Consider the following 16,163-nt stretch of genomic DNA (forward strand, 5'->3'; position numbering starts at 1 on the left):
TAAAATCATCCTCATTATTACAAACAAAAAAAACTAACCAACTTATTCTGTGCTTTCTTCAAACTGCATCGCTCCCCTCCCCAGTAGCTTCATTAAATAAATGCAAACACATGTGCTCTGAAATGAAGTAGGTGTAAAAGAACATTCTGCACAATTATATCTAGGCTGCCGCAGATTTATAGCACATGCATGCATATATCTGGGGCTATTAACTCATGACGACAGCTGAACATGACAAATGCAACAGTACAGAAGTTGGAATGCCGAAAAAATGCAACTACAAACCCCATGCAGACAAACACGCACACAATGAGTTTTCCCTCCACACACACACACACACGTGGCGGCACTTACAGGAGCTCAACCACACTGAAAAAGCCCAAACACAAACACAGGAGGCTCCGGCGCCCGCGAGCGGCCCCCACACAGGCGGCCGCGCCTTCATCTACAGGCAGGGATTGTCGCGCGGCCCAGGGTACACTCGCCTCCCACTGGCATCCCACTGCGCGAACACATGCGCGCCAACCGGCGCCCGCGCCCGCCCGCCCGCCGGGAAGCGGCAGCTCGGGGGCTGGGGGCAGGGCCCGGTGGGGCGGGCGCGCCGCGGGGCCGGGCCTCGGCGCCCCGGGGAGGGGACGAGGGGCGGGCGCGGGGCGGCGCCCGGCTCACGTGGGCGGGCGGGAGCAGCTGAAGGTCCGCTCAGGAGCCTGGGCTGTCCTCTCGCGCGCGGCGCTGGCCGGGGCGGCGGCGGCGGAGGAGGAGGAGGAGGACGAAGGCGGCGGTGGCGGCGGCAAAAGAGGAGGGAGGACGGGGGCGGCGTCGGACTGGAGCCGAGCGGCGGCGCGAGCTGCCCGGGGCGCTGTCGTGAGCTCGCCCGCCGGGCCCCCACCCCCGAGCTACACCCTGCCGTGCCCAGCACTGCCCGCGTCCGTGCCCCCGCGGGGAGCGCGCCGGGGCTGCCCCCCGAATGACGGGCGGAAGGTTCGACTTCGACGATGGCGGCACCTATTGCGGCGGCTGGGAGGAGGGCAAGGCGCACGGGCATGGCATCTGCACGGGGCCCAAGGGCCAGGGCGAGTACTCGGGCTCCTGGTCGCACGGCTTCGAGGTGGTCGGAGGCTACACCTGGCCCAGCGGCAACACCTACCAGGGATACTGGGCGCAGGGCAAGCGGCACGGGCTGGGGGTGGAGACGAAGGGCAAGTGGATGTACCGGGGGGAGTGGTCACATGGTTTCAAGGGGCGCTACGGGGTCCGGCAGAGCCTGTGCACCCCCGCTCGCTACGAGGGTACCTGGAGTAACGGGCTGCAGGACGGGTACGGCGTGGAGACCTACGGGGACGGAGGTGAGCGGCGTCGCAGGCGGCTCGGCCGCCCCGCGAGCTGGTGCGGTGGGCTGTGCCCAGCCTGCGGGGCAGCGGGGAGGACGCGAGGCGCACGTGTCCGGAAACCCGCCAAAACACCTGGGGAAGCTTCCCACCCGCCTCCCGCGCCCTTCCTCCCCCAGAGGGTGCGTTGGGACGGGGCTGGTGGCGCGAGGGTTTGAGCTGACCCCGTTCTCGAAGCGGGCGGCGTGTCCACACCCGGGGGAGCGAGGCGTGAATGTACCTGGCCGGCGCCAGCGCTGCGCTGCCACCAGGAGGGAGCACCGCCCGCGAGGGCCGGGCTGGAGAGAGGACGCTGTCACTTGAGCCCGTCACATTACGTTCCTGATCCCTCCCTCTCCCGGCCGGGTTTGAAATCGCCACTCCGGAGGAGTTAGAGCGGACGCCCTGGGCTTGTGAGGCCGGCGGTCGGTGCTGACCGCTCCCCGGATTGGTTTCACGTGGAGTCGTATTTCGCCTCTGGTCCTCTGGTAGCCTAAAGATAGAAGCCAGAACCCCATAACTAGGATGTTGGGGAATTATGCCATATTTAGGGGTGCATTTGGAAACGTCCTAGTTATGGAAACGGAGAGGCCACCTGATGCAGGTGGGGTTCGGAGGGCGTGAGTTCCTAGTTTTCATTCGGTTCCTAAAAGTACTGGTTTTCGATCAAAAGAATAGCAAGTCTTTGCTGACCAGGAGACCTTTGTATAAATTATCAGGAAGATATTTTTGAAGTGGGCAATAATGTGTACATTTTTTTAAAACAATTGAAAGGTATGTTCCAGTAGCAGCTAAGTTAGTATCTACTGTACTGAGAATGGCAGTACTTAAACGCCAAATTTCATTAAGGTGTATGACCTACTAAACTATGCCTGGCTGTGAACAAAAATCACCTTATTTTAATATTTAACAATATTTGCAAAAGAAATTGTGTATATAAATAGGACAGAAGTTCCTTTTTTTAAAAATATATTTATTAGGAAAAGTACACACCATTGAAACAGGTGTCAAAACTTGACCAAGTTCCTTGTATAATAAGCCGAATGATGAATGGCTTATGCTTTGGCAAAGTACATTTTCTGATAATAAACATAATCACATTTAATTGAAAAGGGTTGTGGGAGGCGATGTCACCTTTTGGAATAAAGCAGCTCAGAGTTGGAGGATATTAAAGGGATCCAATTAAAAGTTTCTCCAGCCCACTGCAACCCCAGTTATGCCATTGCTTATATAAAAGCTTATACAATTTGTACACTTCACTTACTCAGAACATTCCGGCTGTGTTTCAAATGCAAAACTGCAGAATGGTAGGACTTGCTAAAAAGGACATCTTTTCATCCTACAGTATAAATAAAAGATATGGTTCTCATGGAGTAAAAGAAAAAAAAAACTTTAATACTTTTCTATGGGTTATGTGAATCCCAAGTTCCACAGTAGTTAATTAGAGCCCTTAAATGTTCTGGATGGGCATAAAGTGCCTTGGTTGACAGCCCCATAAATATGTTAGCTTGTGTGTGACCGGATTTTATTGGAAGCCGCAGCTCTACTATATAACTAAATTCCATGCTCAAAAGTGGAATGCATAATTTATTCTTTAAATATGTGCCTTATTTTATAACCTTTTAAGAAGGCCGTGGATAGTTCTCTCACTTCAGTTTTGTAAGGTTAAAAATAGTCTTTTAAAGTTACTAATTAAACAAACTCTCTTGGTTTAGAGTATTCATTATACCTAGTAATCAAAAATATATATAGCACGGTAAAGGCTGTCTATGTACATATTGTAGAAGCCCAAATAAATATCCAGAATGACTTTATGAATAATCTGCCCTCTGTTTTAAAACAAACTTTTAATTTAAAAAAGTTAAAATTTGGCATCACCATAGTACTGTGGTTTTCCTTTTCTACCCCCTCCAAAAAAAAAAAAAAAAAATCTAATATGCTGCAACTAGGAAGGGGAAAAACTCTTAAAAATCACTGTTGAAAGTCTCTGCTACTCGATTTTCTGCTTTCTGTCATATGTTGCTTCAGTTCATTAGAAAGTCCTTAATCATAAAAGGGGAGTCTAAATGTGAATGTATTGTTATAACTTCATACAAAGGTTTTGGCCAAAATAGGAAAATCACTTTCCTTGTCTTCACTAAAGAGCTTGTTTGTATCCACTCTCTGTATCACCACATGTCCATTCCTGTACACCCTATATTGAATTCAAGGAAAATCTAATTCCATGTGTTTTGTGGTGACATTAAACTAGAGGAGAAAGGAAGTAGTAATTCCATATGAAAAGTATCACTTAATTTATTAGTGATTTGTGTGTGAATTGTTGTTGAAATAGAAACCCTCTGAATAAGTTAGTATCATAGTCATGAAGTCCAAGTCTAGGTATCCAGAAATTTTTGTGCAAATTCTGATCTGTACTTCTTTTTTTTACCTGTCATAAAACTATGGAAAACATCTGGGAGGACACAATGTTTTGTTAACTAGATGCATACCCATTCGTAGCATATAAACTTAAGTTTGGCATAGTGCAGTGCAAATTTGACTGAAACTCATTCCTAACTGGATGCCTTCCACTGCAAGATTGTATAGTTAAAATGGCTAGATCTAAAAAGCTAGCTCCCAAATGAACACAACTTAAAACTGGTAAAAAATAATTTTTATACTTGTGAAATACACATCTATATTTTAGGAATCGACGAGCTAATTAGAACTTTATTTGAGCAGCAGGGAGAAGTTGGAACCCACCTGCTTCATAAAGAAATAGACCCTTTTTTTCTAGGTTCATTGACTAAACTAAACCTATTTTAAATTTCAGATGAACTACTAACAGTTTGACTGTAAATTGGTTTCTAGCAATTCCATGGAGGAAATTTTTCATACACTACGATTTAACAAAATGGGAGAGGAATGTGGCCAATGCTCTTGTCCCCCCCTTTCCCTATTTGACAGTTGAGCAGAGACTTAAACTTTCTAATTATTGCTGTTGCCTTAGACAGCTTGGATTTTCAAGCAGTACTTCTTTGGAAATTCTAAATACGAGTCTTATTTTTGGAAATATCAATTTAAGGAAACTAGCTGTTAATTTTCCATTAGTGTTAAATATTTACCAAGATGATATGGTTGTGTTTAAAAAGTGCAAATACTTATTGATATCAAACACCATCTCTGCAACTTGTTCTAGCAAAATTAAGTTGTCATTATATAGAAAAGTTAGAAGGATAAGATTATAGTGTTTATTTTACCAAAGGAAATATTAAAAGTAAGGTGGTTTATTTTAGTATGTGCAAGTCAAGTTGTATAACTTTTATCCTAGAATTTACATTGTATATGTATAGGCAAAGGAAAAGTCAAAAGTTGGAATTTCCTAATAATTCTATTCCCTTTCCTGTTGAGGTGGTATTATTTGGTGATGGCTAAAATTCAGTAGGACGCTTTTCAACCTGAAATGTTTTATATGACTATCTTATCCTCTTGGGTGAATCCTTTTGAGAAATCTGTGGTTCAGTTACCTCCTCAGAAGTTCATAGATGTCAGGTTAAGACTTCACATCTATCCAGAATATGACATTCACAGTACCAGACCCTCTTAGTATTTCACTATTGCCCTGCTATTGCCTATGTGATATAAATATGTCAGAATTAACAGAAAGAGAAGATAAGTCTTCAAACTGATCCAACTTTTGATTTGATAGTCATTATGGTTTTAACTTTTCAAATAATCAGTCCTCGTTAATACAGTTATATAAACCAACTAGCATTATTGTTCAGTATTTTAAGAATAAATGTATCACACAATAGAAATTTGTGCATGGAAATGTAAAATGCAATATGACTGGCAGGGTAGGTCTATATAATCAGAAATGGGAAAAGGTCAAGACAGAGTAATGATGTATTTTCTGTGACATTGTGAATTGTTATGAATAACAGAAGTAATTACATTTTAAAATTTCCAGATAGCTTCTTTTGAGGGATATTATAATTTAAAATTTGCCTTTAATGAAAGGAAATTGCCTTGATTTTGAAAAGAAACTTCTAAATTCCCTAATTTAACATTCATTTCCTCCTAAGATGATTTAAAAACCTATACCAGGTTATTTTTAAAATGTCTTTGCTGATTGAGTAGAATAACATATTGAGAATAAATGCTTTGGATTAGAGCTTATCGTATTCCCGAAAAGGCATAATATTTGTTGAAAAAGTAATTTGGTATCAACAAAGTGTTAATGGAAATTGTCAAATATACCTTTGTTCTGAGATGACGTCCAAAATGGTAAGAGTGGAATGTTTCATCTGGATTTATCTCAGTTTTTCTAGGGGTAGAGGTAGAGGGTGTACTCTTTTTAGCCACCATAGTTGTTTACTGTAAACACAGTCATCAAAGGCCCTCAATCCACAAACACCAATACCCACAGACCACAGGACACAAGAGCATGAGTTTGGGAATTTTGTGTTCTCTTATAAAGTAATCCCTCCCCTCAGGGTGCGTTTAGTCGGCAATGTGATTCACAGTGCAGTGGTGGAGGCTAGGAAATCTGTAAAGAGAGTGTAGACATTTGACAAGTAATGTGGCACAAGGCTTGACCTTTTCACTTGGAAGCACAAAAATGTTAAAGAAATCACTCACTTTTTCATTAATGGTTCACTATATGCAGTATATATATTGTTTTTGTCAAGTCGCTCTTGGCTCAAAAAGGTTCACCCAAATCTAAATTTCCAATCCTAAATATTTTCCCTATCCTAAAAAAAAAAAGGTAAAATGAACATAGAGAACTTAAGACATTTGTTTGACCCATATCCCAAGTATTCAGATCACTGATAATTTTGTCTTTGTGCTTGTTGAAATGTTATACTGACATAGACCTAAAAGTCATTTTTAGAGTTTCTCAGCTAAATTAGTAAAATTAGAATAAAATTTGCAAATAGAATTCATCTTCTACAGTTGTACTGTCTTCCTAAGAGAGATTTCTGATGCGTTAATTTTGGGGGGGGGGGAACGTTGTTTCCTAATGATTACTCTTTTTGTATTAGGAAAGTAGTAGTTTTCATCTGAAACATTCATAAAAGTTTTTAAATGAAAAGCAAAAATTATCACAGACCATTGGGGAATTTTATACAATAGCGTTAAAACCTTAGACCCAAATTTACTGGGCGGGGATTCATTCACAGGTGGATGCAAAGTAATCCCCTAGGGTTGACTTGGGAATGTGTGGGGTTTGACCTTGGGCCTGCCTGCCCTGCGCTCTGCGAGGCGCACAGGCTGGTTGCAGGCGACCGCACCCCTTGTGCCCCCAACTCACGCTGTGCTTTCTTGCGGTCTCTCCAAGGTACCTACCAGGGCCAGTGGGCCGGAGGCATGCGGCACGGCTACGGCGTGCGCCAGAGCGTGCCCTACGGCATGGCCACGGTGATCCGCTCCCCGCTGCGCACCTCGCTGGCCTCGCTGCGCAGCGAGCAGAGCAACGGCAGCGTGCTCCACGACGCCGCGGCCGCCGCCGACAGCCCGGCCGGCACCCGCGGGGGCTTCGTGCTCAACTTCCACGCCGATGCCGAGCTCACGGGCAAGAAGAAGGGCGGCCTCTTCCGAAGGGGCTCGCTCCTCGGAAGCATGAAACTCCGCAAGTCCGAATCCAAGTCTTCCATCTCCAGCAAGCGCAGCTCGGTCCGCAGCGACGCGGCCATGAGCAGAATCAGTTCCAGCGATGCCAACTCCACGATCAGCTTCGGCGACGTCGATTGTGATTTTTGCCCCGTGGAAGACCACGTGGACGCCACCACCACGGAAACCTACATGGGCGAGTGGAAGAACGACAAGCGCAATGGTTTTGGCGTTAGCGAGCGCTCCAATGGCATGAAGTACGAAGGCGAGTGGGCAAATAACAAGAGGCATGGGTATGGCTGTACCGTGTTTCCCGACGGCTCCAAGGAAGAGGGAAAATACAAAAATAATATTCTGGTCCGTGGAATAAGGAAGCAGCTTATACCAATAAGAAACACAAAAACTAGGGAGAAGGTGGACAGAGCAATTGAAGGCGCGCAAAGGGCAGCGGCCATGGCGAGAACCAAAGTGGAAATAGCAAACTCAAGGTATGTAAATATTGGGGCTTTGCTGGGTCGTTCAAAACAATGTAATATCCAAAGTTACGTCTAATCAGTCTGTTGGTGACATCACCAAATGGGTTCTCCAACTGCCAAAAAATCAAAGGTGTAAAATAAGCCTCATAGAATGAGAGTCAGAAATGTGCCTGTACTGTTCTGAAACTTTCTTTCATCAAAAAATGTTGAAGGCACGTTGAGCCCCCCTTCCTGTTCTAAACCACTTTCCCTAAGCAACAACTTGGTGGTATTCTCTCTGACTATGTGCACATCTTCTTGAGTCCGGGAAGTTACATGTTTTAAAGAAGGACCTCTGAAACGCTGTCACGGAAGTGTCGTGTTTTGTGTCCCAGAAAGAAAGTGTCAATCCGACGTGGAAACATACCTAGTATAGAGGTCTACCTTTATTCTGATATTTAAGTTGGAGGTGTGTACCTCTCCCCCTATAAAATTCCTGATTTATAAAATTAAGGTTCTGCTTACTGAAATAGATGAAATTGGTTTTGAGACAGCCACCAAGATCTAGATATAGGATGCTTGGAGGTTAACATGACAAAATCTAGCATACAGTATTTGAAGCAACAGAGTTCGTCTACATGGGAAAGGCAAAGAGACTAAGGCTCACAAGAATCATCACATTCTATGCAGGAGAGATTAGATCATTGGTATATTAAAAGGAAAGGGGTGGAGGGAACCTGACATGGACAGATGGGAGTCTCAGTGTGCCAAGGTTGGAAGAAAGAAGAGCAGTGGAGAAGGGCTGGCATGAGTAGGAGAAAGCGGGTGAATAATAGATTGACAAGTGGGGTGTATGTGGGCATAGAAGGACTATGTGCTTAAAGTGTTACCGTTAAATAGCTGGTTTCAGGGATCCAGTAAGAGTAATAGAGAAATCTATTAAGAATGGATTTCATAGGTTAGACAAAAAGGAAAAAGAGCTGGTTATAAATGGTAAATTTTATTTTTAGGCTTAAGTGGGTACTGACTGGCCATAGTTTTGTGTGACCTGAGGCATAAATTTAGCATAGAATATTAAAAATCCTGTTCCTACTTCAGTAATACTCTTCTATAGAAGTAAACCTCCTTTTGAAACCACAAAATATTAGCATCTCTCCAGGCTTTTGTCTTTGTATTGAATTAACAAGCTCCACTTTTTTTGTTGAGCCATATGAAACTTCTGATATTTGAAGTTTCTAAATGTCCCCCCCAAAAAAAAATGGCCGTTTCCTATGGTTCAGCTGAATACTTCTAGACTTCTAGAGTTCTTTTTATTATGCTCCTCTTAAGAAAAATAATGTAAATAGGGCTACTAAATAAAAGAGATCACATTTTTTGCATTGTTTTTAGATACATATTATGTTAAAAGTCCTCAAAGTTTTCATCTTTCCCCCAAACTAATCCTATTTTAAAGTTAATATTTCTTATTAATAAACACAAACTTTCATGAAGAGTCTCTTTCTCTCTCCTGTCTTCCCTACCAAGCATCTTTTATTTTAGATCATAGTGTTTGCTGATCACCAAGCATTGGATCTACTTTGCTTTTCAGCTTGCTTGTAGATAGGGTACTTGGCACAGCTAATCTTGCTGGCTGGCTTTTACAGCTAGTGATATACCTTTTGTTAGGCCCTAGCCTCTAGTTTTAAATGCATGCTTGGATTCTTCCATTTTATTTTCATCCTATAACTTACTGATACATTAGAGGCAGATGAGTTCAGTCTTGGCAGATGAAAAATAAACCTGTGCAGAACACTCTAACAAATGATTTATTCTAATTACTGACTTTTGTGATTAGTTTACATTGGAGGAATCTACATAATGGAAAGGGACTTATTGATGCAAAGATGGTCTGTGATTATACTAGTGCCATAACACTCTTATCCAAGTTCTAGCCATGTTCTCTGTGTTGAAGAAGTCTTTTGAAGGTAGTAGTATGTAGTTTGGGAGTACTATATCATATAGTTATAATCAAGAAATATTTAGCTTAAGACCATATATTTTTAGCCAGTTAACTACTTCATAAAGATTTCACTAAGATATTTTTTAAAAACATTCAATTTGTTATGCTAAGTGAAATAAGCCAGTCATTGAAAACCAAATATTGTATGAGCCCACTTAGATGACTTACCTAAAATGGTCAAACTCATAGAAACAAAGAGTAAAATGGCAGCGGTGGCCAGGAGCTGGAGGGAGGGTGAAATGGGGAGTTGCCATTCAACAGGTATAAAGTTTCGGTTATACAAGATGAATAAGGTCTAGAGATCTGCCGCACAACACTGTGCCCATAGTTAACAATACTGTCCTGTGCGTTTAAAAATTTGTTAATGGCTCATGCCTGTAATCCTAGCACTCTGGGAGGCCAAGGCGGGTGGATCGCTCGAGGTCAGGAGTTCGAAACCGGCCTGAGCAAGAGCGAGACCCCGTCTCTACTATAAATAGAAATTAATTGGCCAACTAATATATAGAGAAAAAAATTAGCCGGGCATGGTGGCACATGCCTGCAGTCCTAGCTACTCGGGAGGCTGAGGCAGTAGGATCGCTTGAGCCCAGGAGTTTGAGGTTGCTGTGAGTTAGGCTGACGGACGGCACTCACTCTAGCCTGGGCAACAGAGTGAGACTCTGTCTAAAAAAAAAAAATTTTGTTAAGAGTAGTTCTCGTGCTATGTGTTACCGCAATAAAAAATTAACAGTTTGGATGTCACAATAGACAAATTACAAATAAAAAAATATATTAACCTTTTATATTTTACTTACTTTCACTGTTTTAGTTCCCTTTCCAGATTCCTTGATACAATGAGTACTTCAGATATAGAGCTTTGCAGTTTGTTTTTAGAGAAAATAACTGAAAGACTGACATTCCCTTAATAGTAGTTTTGAGTTTAGAGTTCACAGTCTTTCAGAAACTTTTTCAAAAAACAAATAGAGGAAAAGATCTTATTAAGGTTTTAGAGATTGCCACCTGAAAGAAAGCACTTCTAGCTATGTTGTTGTCATAAACTGTGGTTCTTTATAACACCAGAGTATCCGCACAGTCCTTCCTGGCCCCTTTACACTTGCTGTTATTAATGTTTTGAAAAATATTATTGGCCAGGTGTGGTGGCGCATGCCTGTAGTCCCAGCTACTTGAGTGGCTGAGGCACGAGGATCTCTTGAGCCCAGGAGTTTGAGGTTGCTGTGAGCTAGGCTGACACTGCTGTACGCTAGCCTGGGGGAACACAGCGAGACTCTGTCTCAAAAAATAAATAAATAAAAATTTTAAAATATTGAAAATTTAAGAATATACAGTGAGACTGCTCCCGACCCACCCAGTCCAGTAATGGCAGAGTAAGAACTAGAAACTGAGACTCCTGGCAGCTGCTGCTGTCAACAAAGGGAGATGATCAGTTAATAGGTATCAACCATTCAGTTTGTCCACCCAGTCACTGTTCTGTCTCTGTTATTTCTTTGCTTTAGAGACTTTTGTTTAAGTTCCAGAGAAATGGACCTGCCTTTCTACTATCACCCTGTTTTATTTTAGAACAGTCTCAAGTTGGCTCTGAGGGAAAATAATTGTATCATCCAATAATGTCTCCAGGAGACACAGAACCAATCATTTTTGTCCCAAAGATTCCAGAAAATGCAGTAGATCTGTGGACCTTTGCTTTGTTTCTCTGAAGAGGGAGTGGCATTGTTCCCCAGTAAACACACAGGAAGCTTGTTTTGAAAAGCTTATTATGGGCCCCTATTTAATTCTGATAGGTCAGGGAACAGAGGGGTGACATAATAGTTGATAACACAGATAGTTCGTTAGCAGCTTAGCACTTAAAGAGTCAAGACCTTAAGAGCAGCTAATAATTTACTCCTAGAATTTTTTTTAGATCTCTGCTCTGATCAAAAAAGTACTATAGGGGCCGGGCGCGGTGGCTCACGCCTGTAATCCTAGCACTCTGGGAGGCCGAGGCGGGCGGATTGCTCTAGGTCAGGAGTTCGAAACCAGCCTGAGCAAGAGCGAGACCCCGTCTCTACTATAAATAGAAAAAAATTAATTGGCCAACTAATATATAGAGAAAAAATTAGCCGGGCATGGTGGCACATGCCTGTAGTCCCAGCTACTCGGGAGGCTGAGGCAGGAGGATTGCTTGAGCCCAGGAGATTGAGGTTGCTGTGAGCTAGGCTGACGCCATGGCACTCACTCTAGCCTGGGCAACAAAGCGAGACTCTGTCTCAAAAAAAAAAAAAAAAAGTACTATATTTATAAGATTTAGCAAGATTTTATTTCCCTTTTGTCTTGGTCCTGAGGGTAAAAATCATCATCTGGGATTGAGAAAGGGTCTCAACCTTGTTTTTTAAGAAATGCAGAAGAGGCAGGAGAGCAACTCTGCATATTCGAAGAAATAAGCATACCTAGCAGTTGTGGAGGCGACTTCATGCAGTGACTGACGGCATACTGTTTCTAGTCCTGGAATCCCAGCCACTCTGCTTTGTAGACGCAGACGTTACTCTGACTGACCGATGTTGGGATTGGGGAGAACCCAGTACCCAAGCCCAGGCCTCATGGTCTTTCCTGCATCACTCTTTACCCTGGGTAGAAACTTAGCCAATCAGACCCTCTTTTGAGTCCCAGGAATGAATGCTAGGTAGAGACATATAACTAGAATGCCCCTCCTCATACGCTGAATTTACTTTTCCAGAAAATATTATATAATAGGCAGAATCTGCTTTGTTAGAGAATATTAAAGGTCCCCAATCTCAGATCTGGAAGGGCCATAGGACAACATCTGGTCCAGGCCCCTCACACCCAGAGGCAGAGACTGAGGCCCTGCCCAAGGTCGCCCTGCTGTCTCTCTGGTTTTTATTCTGTTTCTTAGTTGTTCACTTTTTGTTCCTTTAGCTCTTGCCTCCAGTAATTTCTTCAGTCTCTGTCATTTCAGTTATATTTCTCACTTGGTCAATTTTTACTCCGTTGACTCTTGTCTCTAATAATTCCTTAAGTGAGATGTTCAAAGAAGTCACTGTTCCTTGAGAAGAATGTTTTCAGGAAGGGTTTTAGGGTAAGGCATTTGGTTGAGATAGCCAATAAGAAGTGACCCGTACAGAACCCCACTTGCATGGAAATGAATAGATCACTTAGGAACGGTGCAGGAAAAAACAAAAAAAACCAAACACAAAAACAGAGCTTTGTATGATCTGAGCCTTAGAAGAAATAATTATCATGAGGATGCAAGATTTAGAGGAGGAGGGATGGGAGGGAGCTGGCCGAAATCACAAGCTTGTGCTTCTGGCTTTGTTGTATCAGACAGATGAGAAGAAAGACTATAAAGTGAGAAGGTTAGCAGGTGAGTTAGTAGTAACTGTTCCGTTCTGCAGACTTTGGAGAACTCTGCAGGAACCTCACTGAAGCTGGCGTGTGCCCGGGTAGGCTCCCAGCACTGCTGTGAAGTGACAGTGGTCAGGACAGGCCAGCCTGTTGTGTGGGACTGTGCTGCTGCTCTTGCCAACCTCTCCGTGACCATGAGTGCCACTTCAGGTGACCACAGCGGCACATAGGCAGGTAGCATGAGAGGGAGTCCTCTCCTGCCCCGCCCAGAACTAGAGATTGGACTCCGTGTTTGGTAGTTTGGGACTTAAATATTAAGATGATATATAATTTTCCTGTAGGGTTTTTTTTAAAACTACTCCCCGTACTTTTTTTTAAAAAAGATATATTGCAGTTTCATACCACTCTCCCTGCCTCCTCCGTGCTCAGAGTGGTTCAGCCACGCCAGCTTGCTTTCTTGCTTCACTTGGGAGGTAGTTCTTGGCTCTTCCCTTCCCTCTGCCTGGAGCCCTTGCCTGGCCCGCTGCTTAGTCCTCACTCAGGTTTGGGCATAAAGTCTCTTCTTCATGGAAGGTTTCCTTCACTCCCCCTACCCTACTTCTGTCCCCCACAATCTAAACTAAATCCTCCCACCAGTCTAAATTGTGATTGCATTTCAGAATATTTGTTGGATATCTCTCTCTCCAGCTGGATTGGGAAAGATGGACCCACCCCAAAGGCAACTTTGCTCACTTTTGTAAACCTAGCAGTGGGTTTGGATCAGAGCACGTTAGTAAGTGCTCTAGTAAATACGTGATGAATGAGTGAGTTAAATACTCACAACTGAGGGTATGAACACTGCCAGTGCTTCTAATTTCATTTTGCTGGGCATTTAAAAAGCACAGTTTTAAGGATGGAAGCTGAGCTCTAACAGTACATCATGCTGTAGTCTGACAGTAGTCAAGGATGTGTAGAAAATGCAAGTGTGTGCTACAGTACCCTTTCCCTTAGTTAAGTCAGCAGTGTTACAAGGCATGACCAGGGAATGCAAGCTTCAGGTTAAGCCAAACTGTTGTCTCCATTCTTGCAGGTATTAACCACTTCGGTACCACGCTCACTGGCCACAAACCCTTGCCCACAGCCAGCACTCATAGTCCGCACGATAGTTTGTGTTGTGCATTGACGACAAATCCGTTTTGCTCTTATGTGATGAGGAAAGCTTGAAAGCACTGAAAGCTTGTTTTACTTTACAGGCAGCTTTACTTGTAAATCAGAATAGGTAACATATACATATATGTTTTCCTTAACGTTATTTTTAAATGTTCACAATTTTATTTTGATAAATGAAAAAAATTAGAAAAGTCAGTTCAAAATTATAGTTTTATTTCATTCGTATCATAAAGAAATAAGGCAAGTTTTTGAATATTATGATAAATTTTATTCTTTGGTATGATAAATTTTGAAGCATGGGGCTACACATAGGCCAACATTACATTGTTTACAATAGTATTTAGTACCACGCCTTTTATTATTTTTTGAGCATACAATACATCTTCTAAATGGAGTTTTCCTTTTTATCACTATTGTAAGGTGCTGGAAAATGTCTTTCTTCTAAAATGCATGAGATTTTCTGATGCAGTACAAGGATTGTATTGCCTCGATTCGGAGTACTGTTGTAGAAGTTTTGTTATTAACGCTAAAGTCGACGCTGAGCTGTGCTCATTCATTTGTGGCTATCGACTATAGTCGAGGCTGGTACCAAAGTGGTTAAGCTGTTTCAGTGATACATACAAAGGATTCCCTTACAGATGAGGAAACTCCAGGAACTCAATTTATATTAATCCTAATGACAGTGGCTCAGTCTACCTGTATTCACCTTCACCAAAACATGTAATAAGTCGGAACATGAGAGCTTATTGTCTTTTAAAAAGCTAAGTTTGCTGAATGTTCAGCTGTCTTTGTTTCCTTTTGAAGGTTTTTTTCTTGTCCTGCCACTTTTTAAAGTTTGAGTCATTTTTCTTAGGCTCAAATAATATTATTCAATTTACCACATAAAGCTGGCAGGGATAGATAGAACAGCCCTTCACAAGACTGTTTGACTTGATTCATACTTCATTTATTAGTAATTAAAACCCAAAGTCAACCATGAGTCAGTGCACATTATGGTTCCAAATTAAACTGACTACTACCAATTTTAGGAAAAAGTTTATTCTCTGCCAAGTTATTATGAAGGGGCCAGCACTTTGAAATTCTTCAGTTCCGTTGGGGAAAAGGATACCCTTTCTCTTCTGCAAATCAAAATGAATAGTTTATATACTGTATTTTTTTTCTATAATGATAATGGTTGTATTATATTTTCAAAAAGCAATTTTAGATTACCTTTTCCATGGAGTTTTTTGTTTTTTCTACTCAGTCTCTGGTTGATTGTCAGTTAACTAGCATAAGTAATTTTTGCGGGAAGGAGAAATTCTTCCAATGTCTTGTAAGTCATTTTAATGAAGAGGTAGTTGAACAAGTAAAGAAATTTTAGGGGAAAATCACCTAAAATGTGGGAATTTACAGCTAAAGAGAACATTTCTTATTTTCTTTCTTTGCACTGCCTTGGTTCCCTGTCACCCTTTCCAATTGTCACAATCAAGTGCTTCTAAGAACAAATTCCAGAGATTTGGTTAAATGCTCAGATGCTGAAGCTGAGAAGAGTTACAGTGAACAAGGGCTAGTGTTAGCTTTACCCTTCTCACAGAGTGTGAGAGAGTGGGTATCCCAGGGCTTTGTGAACTGTAAATCACTACATACCCTTAAGGTTTAGGAAAATGTTCTGATCCTAGAAATATCATTTTCAAAAGTAAAAGTTGTTAAAAGACCAAGAAGCCAGACTAGGATAGATAGAGGTAAAAATGGAGTGAGGAAGGAAGGCTTGGGAAGCACAAACAGGGACAAGGGAGAAAAGAAAGGAGTTAAATCCACCAAGCCCGACCACCTGTTCACGGATGTGAGCATGCATCGAACCTCAGCCCATTTCCAGCCTCAGATCTGTGCAAGGTCACCAGGCAATTTTATTTTTTAAGACTGAAAAGGAAGTGAGCAAGGAAATGGCATTTGTGTTTATATCAAGCTATGCCAGGGTACTATTCTGAAGACGATATGGGATAATCATATTGTTTAAGTATATTAGTAGGTCACCATCATCCTTTTATATTTTTATATGATTATCCTTTATATTGTAATATTTGTATTGCACCTACAATTTTCAAATACAAGCTTCTCGTCTTTACCAAAGAACGCTCATTCCCCATGGGTGAAAGCAGAGCCTGCTCTAACTTCTTCCATTTTTCTATGAGCTGTTTACAGAAAGACATGCTTCTCTGTATCGGGGGGGGCCCAGGAGCAGTTGGAATTCTCTCCATGTGGGTGTGCAGAGTGAGCAGCTGAAAC

General features: G+C 42.4%; 1 protein-coding gene across 4 annotated transcripts in view; it reads left to right on the top strand.

Moving 5' to 3' along the window:
• Positions 1-695: 695 nt before the first annotated feature.
• Positions 696-16,163, top strand: part of JPH1 (junctophilin 1) — a 77,163-nt gene continuing 61,695 nt past the window's right edge. For all 4 annotated transcript variants that reach the window (XM_012735353.3, XM_012735355.3, XM_012735354.3 and 1 more), the window contains exons 1-2: positions 696-1,346; positions 6,688-7,447. In XM_012735353.3, the coding sequence (XP_012590807.2) occupies positions 968-1,346; positions 6,688-7,447 (1,139 nt within the window). In that variant the 5' untranslated portion in view covers positions 696-967. The remainder of the gene's footprint in view (positions 1,347-6,687; positions 7,448-16,163) is intronic.

Source organism: Microcebus murinus, chromosome 7, assembly GCF_040939455.1.
Source record: "Microcebus murinus isolate Inina chromosome 7, M.murinus_Inina_mat1.0, whole genome shotgun sequence".
NCBI classification, from domain to species: domain Eukaryota; kingdom Metazoa; phylum Chordata; class Mammalia; order Primates; family Cheirogaleidae; genus Microcebus; species Microcebus murinus.